At 59.9% G+C, this 11,119-nt stretch overlaps 1 protein-coding gene across 7 annotated transcripts; it reads left to right on the top strand.

Annotated features, from left to right (window-relative positions):
- The first annotated feature begins 1,049 nt into the window (after nt 1-1,049).
- ISLR2 (immunoglobulin superfamily containing leucine rich repeat 2) lies at nt 1,050-10,150 on the top strand. Of its 7 annotated transcripts, none has more exons than XM_025390355.1 (4): nt 1,050-1,647; nt 3,914-3,981; nt 4,551-4,660; nt 6,104-10,150. In XM_025390355.1, the coding sequence occupies exons 3-4, from the start codon at nt 4,582-4,584 to the stop codon at nt 8,350-8,352; spliced, it is 2,328 nt and encodes a 775-aa protein (XP_025246140.1). In that variant the 5' UTR covers nt 1,050-1,647; nt 3,914-3,981; nt 4,551-4,581; the 3' UTR covers nt 8,353-10,150. The 7 variants fall into 7 exon arrangements, with proteins under 7 accessions (XP_025246140.1, XP_025246138.1, XP_025246136.1 ...); XM_025390353.1 differs by lacking the exon at nt 1,050-1,647 and adding an exon at nt 2,700-3,321; XM_025390351.1 differs by lacking the exon at nt 1,050-1,647 and adding an exon at nt 2,700-3,304.
- The last annotated feature ends 969 nt before the right edge of the window (nt 10,151-11,119 follow it).

Genomic DNA, 11,119 nt, shown 5'->3' on the forward strand with positions numbered 1-11,119 from the left:
AGGCACAGAGAGGTTAAATAACTTGGCTAAGGACACACAGTCAGTACATAATGGAGTCTGATGCTAGAACCTGCCCTCCTGACGACTACATAGAGCCTGTACAAGGAAAGGCCGGAGGGGGAAGTATAAACTGGGCCTGGCTTCCCTGAGGAGTGATCTTTTGACTGGAAATTAGAAAAGGAAAGCAGCTTCTTGGAGGTGAGGGACTGAAGAGAACGTGTGTGTGTGTGTGTGTGTGTGTGTGTGTGTGTGCGCGCGCGCGCAGAAGCTGAAAGATGGAAAACAGTGAGTGTTCAGGGGCTTCTGGCTGGAGGGCAGCCGTGGGGAAGGTCTCCGCAGCCTTAACCGGCTGCTATGGTGGGGATGTTTGATGCCCATCTGGGCCCCGGCTTTCTTATTCTCAGAGGCCCTTCCCACATCTTTGGGCAAGTCCATTAAATCCTCTGCGTGCCACATTAAAATACAAGGGCATATATACAACTCTGAGTGCAGTTGCAACAGAATCGTTTACACAATATTGCATGTCCTAAACATTCAAACATCGATTTCTTCCAATTTTGCAGTTTCCTTTTGCCCCTCTTAGCGCCAATAGATTTTTTTTTCAGATATCAGATTTTATTTTAATAGGCCCCTGACAGAGTCATAAGACTCAGAGAGAAGGGAGAATGGGAGAGGTGTATAAGAAGCTTTCGTGCCAGGGACGACTATCGTTCAAGAATTAGGAGACGCCCTGGGCACTGGAAACACTACGCAGAGCGAAGTAGGGACCGCGCCTGTGTTGTGTAGGGGACCAGAGGTTGTTGATACCTGGGACATAGACTGGGTGGGCACGGGAAGTAAAGCCTCGGGACTTTGGTTAAGCGCGCCCCACTGGAGTATCGCGCAGCAGGACTGCAGAGCCGCGGGCAGCGATCGCCTTGGTGCAGGGTTCCAGCCACATCTTCCTCGCCCAGCCGGCACCCTCCGCCATTGATCCGCCTCTGCGCCCGGCAAGCGGTGTCCAGCAGGGGGCGCGCGCGGAGCAGGCTTGGGCCCCAGGAACAGCGCGCGGAGCAGGCTTGGGCCCCAGGAACAGCGCGCGGACGGAGTCGCTGCAGCAAGTCCCCAGATCCAATGGGTTTCAGTCCTCCCCACCATCCCGACGCTCCGGATTCACAACGTTGAAGTTAAGGGTCGATCCGCAAAAAGTGGCCGGGGACTCCAGCTCTCCATTCCTGGGTCTATCTGGGGTCGGCCCCAGCCTGGTTAGAAGCCTTAGTCTGGATTCGGCAGATTCTGAATCTGGGACCCTCTGCGCTCCCGGCTTGGAACCTTGTCACCCTCCCCTCCCCCACCCCTACTTCCACACACCTGATTAGTTGACTGTTTCTTTAACGATCAAAGACGTGGGCGGCGGCAGGGTGAGGTCTTGGTTCCCTGCTACCCAGCCCTCCCGTAACTGTGTCTTTATTAACGTTATAAACATTAGACCGGCTTCTGCGCACCGGGCGGCGCCGGACGAGGTGCGCGCAGTCTTCTAGCTGAGCTCGGAGGCAGATCCAGAAGTCGCGGCTCCCACCCCAGGCCTCGGCGGACTCTGCCTGGGGCGACTCGGGCTCCAGCCCTGCCCGGGCGGGCACTAGGGGCTCTCCAGGCTCGAAGGCAGGGGTAAGGGGCGTCTTTCCCCCAGGGCAGCCTAGGGGACAAAAGCATTTGCTGTAGAGTGAGCTAGAGCCTCCGGGACCGCGGGAGTCAGCTCCAGCGCAGGGGTGGTCACTGCGTCTTTAACCACCCAAGGTCTCCCTGCCGAACTCCTTGGCTTCTGCAACCCTATCAAGACAACAAGGAAAGGGAGTCTTCCCTGGTCCTCGGGCCCCGAGGTTTCCGGGTTGCTTATAGGACGGGTTCCTGCAGTCCGGGGAAGCTCCGGGCAAATAGCAAGCCCATTCTCCCTTCCACTACCCAGATTCTGCCTCCCTGCGGAAGGCAAAAAAGAAAGAAAGAAAACAGGTAAAAACCAGGGGAGGGCCCAAAGGCCTTGAGTCTCCCCGCCTGACGCCCCTCACTCAGTCGTGAAAAGTCCCCTGGACACGCCATCCGGGACCGGACTCAGCTCCAGCTGCTGGGCCCCTGCCTCCTAAGATCCTTCCCTGGCATAGGCTCCCAAGACCGCCCCCTCAGGGATCCCAAGACCGGACAACTGCCCAGGACGCAGCTCCCCGCCCCCACCCCCACCTTGTTCGGCAGACAAAGAAGGGTGTGCTGGTCCCGCTGTCTGCGTCCCTCCCGCGACCCCGCAAGGCCTAGAAACCTCAGGGACTCACTCCCAGGCTAGGGACCCAATCCTGGCTGCCCCACCACAGGGTCCCCGGCAGGGACGGGTCACAGTGCTCTCACCCATCGACCTTTCTCGAAGACACCTTCCCTGAAAGGCGCCTTGCGCCCTCCCCATGGGTGGGCTGGGGGGGATCCCAGGCCAGAGCAGGCTGTGTGAATTTCTGTGTTCTGAACTGGGGCTAAGCGAGATGCGATGGTCCCAGCCCGCCGGGCCGCCTGTAGCGACGGCAGCAGTAGGAGAGAGGGAGGGACGCTTGGAGCGTGAGCGCACCAGTCTGTTCATATTTAATTTACAAAGCAGCCTTGGAACCCCGGGCCGGGTGGTCTCTTTAGATGCTGCGCTCTTACCCTCTCTTCCCCACCCCCTTCCCTAGCTCATTAAGATGCTCAACACTCAAATCGGGGTATTGATCTCCACGGAAGCCCCAAACCCGCGCCATCGACCCACCACGAGAGACCCCCCATGGCCCGGGGTGATGGCTGTGGGACTTGGTGGGCCCGGAGAACTCAGTGGCTACAGAACGGGTGGGGATTCTGCGTGTCTCCTGGAGCCTGAACCCCTTTCCTGGTTCTGGCCGGTAGCTGTCTCCAGGGCTAACGTGGGCAGCGCACGGGGGGCGGAAACCGGGTTTTAGCCAAATGCCTCGACATCGCCGCGCCTCCGCCTCCTCGTCGCTGAAAGAAATGTCGGGGTTTCATCAGAGCTAAGGAGCGAGAGTCGGGAACAGCGAGTCTGCTGAAGCCGGCTGTTGTGTGAGGGTGTGAGACGGCGGGGCGGTGGGGGGCCACCGCAGCTTGGGGGATAGCGCGTGTGGGGTTGACCGAGTGTCTGCTTGAGAGGCTGGGAAGATATGGGGGGCAGGGATGGGAGAAATGCTTAGGCCTGAAGTCCCCAGCCCACCGTGCTCAAGAGTAGCCGACGTTTTGACACCATCCTTGTCTGTGCTACTGTCTGCTGCAGCTTCCGTGCCTCGTTCTCCTGGAGCAGGCAAGACCTGGAATGAGGTGCTTGGGTGAGCTCGGGAGAGCTTCCCCCTGCTCCACCTGTCCCGCGGTGCGCTTAGGCCAACGAGCCGGGCAGTGGGCTTCAAGCGCTGGTTTAGCCACAAAAGACCAGATGTAAAGAGTTCCGGTTTAAGAGGTTGGGCAGGGCTACGGTGGGCTGGGGAGGGGGGCGTCCCTTCCCAGCACGCCCTGCAGGGCTGTGCGTTCTGGTCTCGGGTTAGACAAGCAGGCGGGGCGGAGGGGGGTTGGGGCGGCGGCGGCGGCGGCGGGGGGAGACTAGGGCTTATATCAGCCCAGATCCAGGCAAAAATGGTAGGGAGGGCGCGGCGCTCTGCTAACACTATCAATTATGCATCGTGTTGAACGTGGCTTCGGGGAGGAGGCGGCTAGCAGCGGGGGGTGCGGGAGGGAAGGGTCCGCGCGAGCTCTGCTACGCGCAGCTCCGCGGGTCCGGCTCGAGGTCTGTCGGTGCCATCGCCTGCATTTGCAAAAAGAGTTTAAAGGCAAAGACGCTCCTTCCCCCACCCGACTTCAGCCGCGCGGCTTTCCTTCCCCCAAATTCCTCAAAGATGGTTTGTCTCACGTGTTGCAGGGCGTAAAAGCGGCTTGCATTCAATTAGCAGTGAAGCTTGCGGGCGCTGGCGGGACAGGCGCGTGAGGGTGAGTTCGCGTGAATGTGTGTATGCGTGTGCGAGAGGAGAACGGTAAGTGTCCCGTGTGCAGGTGTGCCCGTGAAAATGCGTGTGAATGTAGCAGGGACTGAACACATTGATGCGATTATTACCTGACCATGGATGATTGTAACGTGTGAAGGTCGACTATGGGGAGGGTGTGAGGGACTGTGTGTGCGCGAATGTGTTTGAACGTTGAGGGGGGAGGTGGTGTGATGAGGGACAGTAACAACGTCAGCGGTGTGTAAATGTGGGGGTACCTGGGTTATGGGGGGTGTAGTAGGCTGCGAAGAGCCCAGCCGGGACGGTGGGCGTGGGATGCCCCTTATGACCGACTTGGCCTTGGGGAGGGTCTCCGTGGCTTTAACAAAAGTAGACCAAGCAGGAGGCAGGAGAGGCTATGCGCGTCCCCGCCAGGCCCTGGAGCGCGCAAGGACTTTCTCCAACCTGCAACCAGAGAGGTGGGGGGAACGGACGCAAAAGGAAAAACTGAAGTGGTACTTTGGGGCCACCGAGTCCCCAAACTTACCTGTCTCTTTCTTTGCCCCCGCCCCCCAGCCACAACACATGCGAGTATCTTCCTTGGGCTATGTTTCCTGCTCTGCCACACCGGGTCTGGAGAAGGGGTTTCAGCCCTAGGGCATTTACTGAGAGTCGGCGAATATTGGGTAAGTAATGGGGGCCACCCCACAACCTTGACCCAGGTGAGGGTAGGTCCAGCCTAGAGCACCCCATGGGGTGCAGGGCTGGGGGGGAGGTGCTTTCTGGGAGGAACTGAGAAGGGAGGGAAGGGACCCTCCCAGAAGAGCACAGGCAGAGTGAAGGAGCAGGTTCCCAAAGACAGGGTGTGGGAGGGGCTCTGCCAAACCTGACAGGCGCTCCAGAGGGGGCAGGGAGTCTGTGCAAGTTCGTTTGTGTGACCGGGCTTAAGATTTTATAGGGAGGGGGACCTTAGGCACCGTAGAGCTGTGGAGAAAGGCGCAGAATCTTTCACCTTCTCCAGCTTCATTAGGTAGTGGCAGCCCCATGACCTGTTGGCTGAGGACGCCTCTGCCCAATGGGAGCCGCCTGGGGGACCTGAGAGGAAGCTCTAGTGACCACTTTCCCAACACACCTGGTCCAAACATGGGGGAAGGACCTCCTTCCCCATAAGGAAGGTTGGCAGAGCAACCTTCTTCTCCCCTCACAGGAGCTGCAGCCCCGGGCAGGTGACTTCGGCCTTAGATGCAGAAGGGCATGGGGATGGGCTTCCCCTGATCCCACATCTCAAGTCGTGCAGTGCAGGTCCTCCTGTTGCTTCTCTGCTGGGTTTTTATCACAGTGAAGGGCTGTGTCCACACACGGGCGCATGCCTGTGTTCTTGTGGATGGGTCGGTTCGTGTGAGGACTTGTGTCCTTGTGTCTGTTAATTCTCACAATGGACAGGAAAGCGCTTTGTACCGTGGTGGAAAACGCTGTACAAATGCCGGTTCAGTTAAGAGAACAATGAGGTCTCCAGGGTCTATTGTATCCGTGTCTGGGTGCATATGTGTTTGTGAGTTTAGGAAATGTGTTGTGAGCCTCCTAATTGAGCATCAGGTCCTCTAAACGCCTGCAGAAGTTGGCGGTTTGATGATGAACCCCCGCGTCTGTTTGTATTGTTGTGCGCCTGAATGGGCGTGTGTGCGAGTGCTGTATGTGGGACAAAGGTTCCAGGGAGGACAGCCAGTCTCGCACAAAAATGTCCTTCCTGGGTAGGATGCATTTCACCGGGTTAAACTAAGGCTTAGAAACACAGAGAGGGGTCCGTGAGGAGCCCGCTGGAGATAGGCGAGCTGCGGAGCCTACGGAGGGGCCAGCTCCAGCGTGAAGGAAGGAGTAGGAAGGGAAAAAAGAGCGATGTACCGGGCCGCTGGAAAAGGAAATTAGGGCCCTGGGAGGGAGTATCCGTTGAACCTCGAGATTTTTATTGACCTTCACTTCTGGCCAAGAGAGGCTCCTGGCCATAGAGGAGGTTACCTGAGTCCTGGAACTTGTGCTAGACGGGTTTGCGGAGGCAGAGCTTGATAGGGGAGGTAAGCTAGGGTTCAGTGAGTCACCTTCTTTCCTCTTCCCCTGGCTTCCATCTGCAGGAGCCGTGATGTTCCCCCTTCGGGCCCTGTGGTTGGTCTGGGCGCTTCTAGGAGGGGCTGGAGCATGCCCTGAGCCGTGCGCCTGCGTGGACAAGTACGCTCACCAGTTCGCCGACTGCGCTTACAAAGAGTTGCGCGAGGTGCCAGAAGGACTGCCTGCCAATGTGACCACGCTTAGTCTGTCCGCTAACAAGATCACCGTGCTGCGGCGAGGGGCCTTCGCCGACGTCACACAGGTCACGTCGCTGTGGCTGGCGCACAATGAGGTGCGCACCGTGGAGCCAGGCGCACTGGCAGTGCTGAGTCAGCTCAAGAACCTCGACCTCAGCCACAACTTCATATCCAGCTTTCCGTGGAGCGACCTGCGCAACCTGAGCGCGCTGCAGCTGCTCAAAATGAACCACAACCGCCTGGGCTCTCTGCCCCGGGACGCACTGGGTGCGCTACCCGACCTGCGTTCCCTGCGCATCAACAACAACCGGCTGCGTACACTGGCCCCCGGCACCTTCGACGCGCTCAGCGCGCTGTCACACCTGCAACTCTATCACAATCCCTTCCACTGCGGCTGTGGCCTTGTGTGGCTGCAAGCCTGGGCCGCGAGCACCCGGGTGTCCTTACCCGAGCCCGACTCCATTGCTTGTGCGTCGCCTCCCGCGCTGCAGGGGGTGCCGGTGTACCGCCTGCCCGCCCTGCCCTGTGCGCCGCCCAGCGTGCATCTGAGTGCCGAGCCACCGCTTGAGGCACCGAGCACCCCACTGCGCGCGGGACTGGCGTTCATGTTACACTGCATCGCCGACGGCCACCCCACACCCCGCCTGCAATGGCAACTTCAGATCCCCGGTGGCACCGTAGTCTTAGAGCCACCAGTTCTGAGCGGGGAGGACGATGGGGTTGGGACGGAGGAAGGAGAAGGAGAAGAAGGAGATGGGGACTTGCTGACGCAGACCCAAGCCCCAACGCCGATTCCCGCACCCGCTTGGCCCGCGCCCCCAGCCACACCGCGCTTCCTGGCCCTCGCAAACGGCTCCCTGTTGGTCCCCCTCCTGAGTGCCAAGGAGGCGGGCGTCTACACTTGCCGTGCACATAATGAGCTGGGCACCAACTCTACGTCAGTACGTGTGGCGGTGGCAGCAACCGGGCCCCCAAAACACGCGCCTGGCGCCGGGGGAGAACCCGACGGGCAGGCCCCGACCTCTGAGCGCAAGTCCACAGGCAAGGGCCGGGGCAACAGCGTCCTGCCTTCCAAACCCGAGGGCAAAATCAAAGGCCAAGGCCTGGCCAAGGTCAGCATTCTCGGGGAGACTGAGACGGAGCCGGAGGAGGACATAGGTGAGGGAGAGGAGGCCGAAGACCAGATTCTCGCGGACCCGGCGGAGGAGCAGCGCTGTGGCAACGGGGATCCCTCTCGGTACGTTTCTAACCACGCGTTCAACCAGAGCGCAGAGCTCAAGCCGCACGTCTTTGAGCTGGGCGTCATCGCGCTGGATGTGGCGGAGCGCGAGGCGCGGGTGCAGCTGACGCCGCTGGCTGCGCGCTGGGGCCCTGGGCCCGGCGGGGCTGGCGGAGACCGGCGACCCGGGCGGCGACCCCTGCGCCTACTCTATCTGTGTCCAGCGGGGGGCGGGGCGGCAGTGCAGTGGTCCCGCGTAGAGGAAGGCGTCAATGCCTACTGGTTCCGAGGCCTGCGGCCGGGTACCAACTACTCCGTCTGCCTGGCGCTGGCGGGCGAAGCCTGCCACGTGCAAGTGGTGTTTTCCACCAAGAAGGAGCTCCCATCGCTGCTGGTCATCGTGGCTGTGAGCGTATTCCTCCTGGTGCTGGCCACAGTGCCCCTTCTGGGCGCCGCCTGCTGCCATCTGCTGGCTAAACACCCGGGCAAGCCCTACCGTCTGATCCTGCGGCCTCAGGCCCCTGACCCTATGGAGAAGCGCATCGCCGCGGACTTCGACCCGCGTGCTTCCTACCTCGAGTCCGAGAAAAGCTACCCGGCAGGCGGCGAGGCGGGCGGCGAGGAACCAGAGGACGCACAGGGGGAGGGCCTTGATGAAGACGCGGAGCCGGGAGACCCAAGTGGGGACCTGCAGAGAGAAGAGAGCCTGGCGGCCTGCTCACTGGTGGAGTCCCAGTCCAAGGCCAACCAAGAGGAGTTCGAGGCGGGCTCTGAGTACAGCGATCGACTGCCCCTGGGCGCCGAGGCGGTCAACATCGCCCAGGAGATTAATGGCAACTACAGGCAGACGGCAGGCTGAACCTCGGCCCGTCCGGCCCGCCCATTCCCGACCTCCACCTAGGGTGCCTGGGAGCAGTAGTCTAGGGCTGGCAGGACTTTTGTCCCCCGTCCCCAACTTTCACCTACTCCTCCCCCTTACCACTTCGCAACCTTGACTACTAGGGACTTCCAGTAGGGAGTGGGCCGATTTCACCAGTCCCCGCTACCCACGGCTGCCATTCTCCCTGCGGGCTGAATCCCCTTACCCGCCAAGCACAGTGTTTCTCTTACCCCATGCAAGACTCCACCCGCAGACGATGGGAGATATCTATGTTCCTCCATTCCCATCGCGATTATCTGCGAAATCCGCCCTGCAGCCCGCCCCACCATGGGCTCTGGAGCCAGAAGAAACAAGCGAAGACGTTGGAAACCTCACGGTAACGCCGTGGTTTCGGGGCCAGCCCGGGCCAGTGGAGGGCTGTGGGGTCGCACTTCGACCCCTCCCCCTCCCCCTTCCTTTCTTTGTTTTTCCTTTCTTTTTTTTTTTTTTTTTATTTGACCGAGTCTCGGTCTGTCCCCAGGCTGGAGTGCAGTGGCGCGATCTCGGCTCACTGCAACCTCCGCCTCCCAGGTTCAAGCGATTCTCCTGTCTCAGCCTGCCGAGTAGCTGGGACTACAGGCGCGCGCCACCACGCCCAGATAATTTTTTCTATTTTTAGTAGCGATGGGGTTTCACCAAGTTGGCCAGGATGGTCTGCATCTCTTGACCTCAGGTGATCCATCCGCCTCGGCCTCTCAGAGTGCTGGGATTACAGGCCTGAGCCACTGCGCCCGGCCCCTCCTCCCTTTCAATCCCTACTCCCAGAAGCCGGGATCCGTGGCAACCCCTAATTTTTAGTTCCAAAGCCACCTCCCGGCAGGGAACCAAATCCTTCTGTCCTCCCACCCCCACCCCACTTCTGGCCTGTTGGAGTCCAGCCCGGTGCCTGGGGCGCCTTTCAGCTCCGCGCTCAGATTTTCCTGTTTTCGTTGTTTTCAAGACAGCGACATTTCGGGTCTGGTGCTAACACCCCCTTCCCAGCCTCTGGGAAAATCGGGTGTGTGTGTCGGGGGGTAGGGAGGGAATGCGTTTTCTGTTGTCTCTCTCCTAACTTAAAGCGCCGCAGGACCGCGCGCCTCTTGGCGGCTGAGCGCGTGGACTTGGTCCCGGGCCAATTTCGTTATCCGTGTGTTGGGCTTTCCGAAGGTCTGTGCGCCCAACAGCGCCGCTCCTGCGGATCCACCCGACCCAGACCCAGCTGGAAAGCGCCAGAGGCGGAGGAAGCTGACTGTGGCCTCCCAGGCCACGGCTCTCGGGAGGGCTCGCGCCCTAGTTCGCACAAAGCCTGCGCGTGACTGTGCGACTGTGCGGTGGGATCCGGATGGAGCCGAGCCCCTCTGTCCTCTCGTCTCGGTCCTCGCGTCGCCCCGCCCCACCCGCCCCTGCTTCGGCGGGAATCGTTGTTTGCCCGGCGTGTAGTCCCTGACCAGCGTGCCCTGTAGGAGAAAAGTCTGTGTCCTGTAAAGTGTGACCGTGTAGTGTAGGGGGGCGGGCGGGGGTGCAGATGGGTGGGGAGGGAGGGAAAGGGAGGGGCGCGGCGCGGCGACTGGGGGCGGGGTTCTTTTTTCCATTTTGAAAGAAAGCGTCGGGGTTGGGGTGGGGGGAGTTTCAGTCCTCGGGATCTGCGGTCTTCGCGAAGCGCAGCACAAGCGCGGGCCTGGGACGGAGTAGCACCCGGAGCCCGTGACCTTTTCTAAACGCGTCTGTATGCAAACAGTCAATAAAACAATCGATTTGAGCTGGGCTCGGTGACTTTTTGTCGGGACAGAGGGAGGAGGCCTAGGCGATGAAGGAGGAAACCGCGGAAAGAGGGAGCCCCCCTGCACCCTCCCCCCAGCCTCCCGTTGGTATCTTGAGTGATTTCGTGTTTGTGTGACCATTCCGTGATTTTTTGCCAGGTGTTTGCACCCAACCCTTCTCTTGGTGTCTCAAACTCCAGGGTGGGGTGACAAAAAACGAGGGCAGGCTGGAAGTGAGTAGGGGGGAGGTTGCCAGAAAAGAGGGCGGGTGTCTGTAGACCCTAAACACAGGTAGTCTGAGTGTGCGTCCACGTACGTTTGCACTCGAGAGTGTGCGGCACCCTCTTTCACTTGAGACTGTCGGTGTAGTGGGGTGTGGCTGTGTGTGGTGTCACACTGCCCAGTTTCTGTGTCTCCACATCAGCCTTTGAGTTCCTTGAGAAGCCGATGGGAAGAGAATGGGATTCATAGGGACAAGACTGCTGTGGCTTGCACAAGAGAAGTCACAAATAACACAAAGTACAGAGCGGGCAAACGATGTAAAGCAGGAAAAGGGGAGAACCTGGCCAGGCTAATTGCCCAGAGCAAGCGGGCACGTTTGGCCTGGGAGCCAAGTGTGTGTGTTGTGTGGGTGGGTGGGGAGCACTCAGTGAATGATGCATGGACAACCGTCAGGGTGTGCTAAGGGGGTGCTCCTATGGAATCAGAGTTGAAAACACACTGATTTCACAGTCCTAGAAAGGGGGTTTCTTGGGTGAGGAACAGGAGAGAGGGGGATCAAGAAGAGAGGCTGTGGTCCTGCCCAGCCTAAAACACAGGGGTTGGGCTGCGGTGTGTTTCAGCTGAATCCCCCTAAGATTGGAAGAGGTAGGGAAGAGAGGTGGAAGAGGAAAGCAACAGAAATGGGAAGCAGAAGAAGATTCTACCTCCCCCCTCCCTTCTTCCTGCTTCCAATTTCTTGCCCTCTT

The sequence above is a fragment of the Theropithecus gelada genome, chromosome 7a (genome assembly GCF_003255815.1).
Source record: "Theropithecus gelada isolate Dixy chromosome 7a, Tgel_1.0, whole genome shotgun sequence".
Lineage (NCBI taxonomy): Eukaryota > Metazoa > Chordata > Mammalia > Primates > Cercopithecidae > Theropithecus > Theropithecus gelada.

Excerpts from the sequence above, each read along its gene's own strand:
- ISLR2 (XM_025390350.1), top strand. The coding sequence starts at position 4,311 with ATGCCCCTTATGACCGACTTGGCCTTGGGGAGGGTCTCCGTGGCTTTA. Across the intron at positions 4,454-4,550 it reads TCCAACCTGCAACCAGAGAG|CCACAACACATGCGAGTATC; the intron begins GTGGGGGGAACG and ends CCCGCCCCCCAG. Across the intron at positions 4,661-6,103 it reads TGAGAGTCGGCGAATATTGG|GAGCCGTGATGTTCCCCCTT; the intron begins GTAAGTAATGGG and ends TTCCATCTGCAG.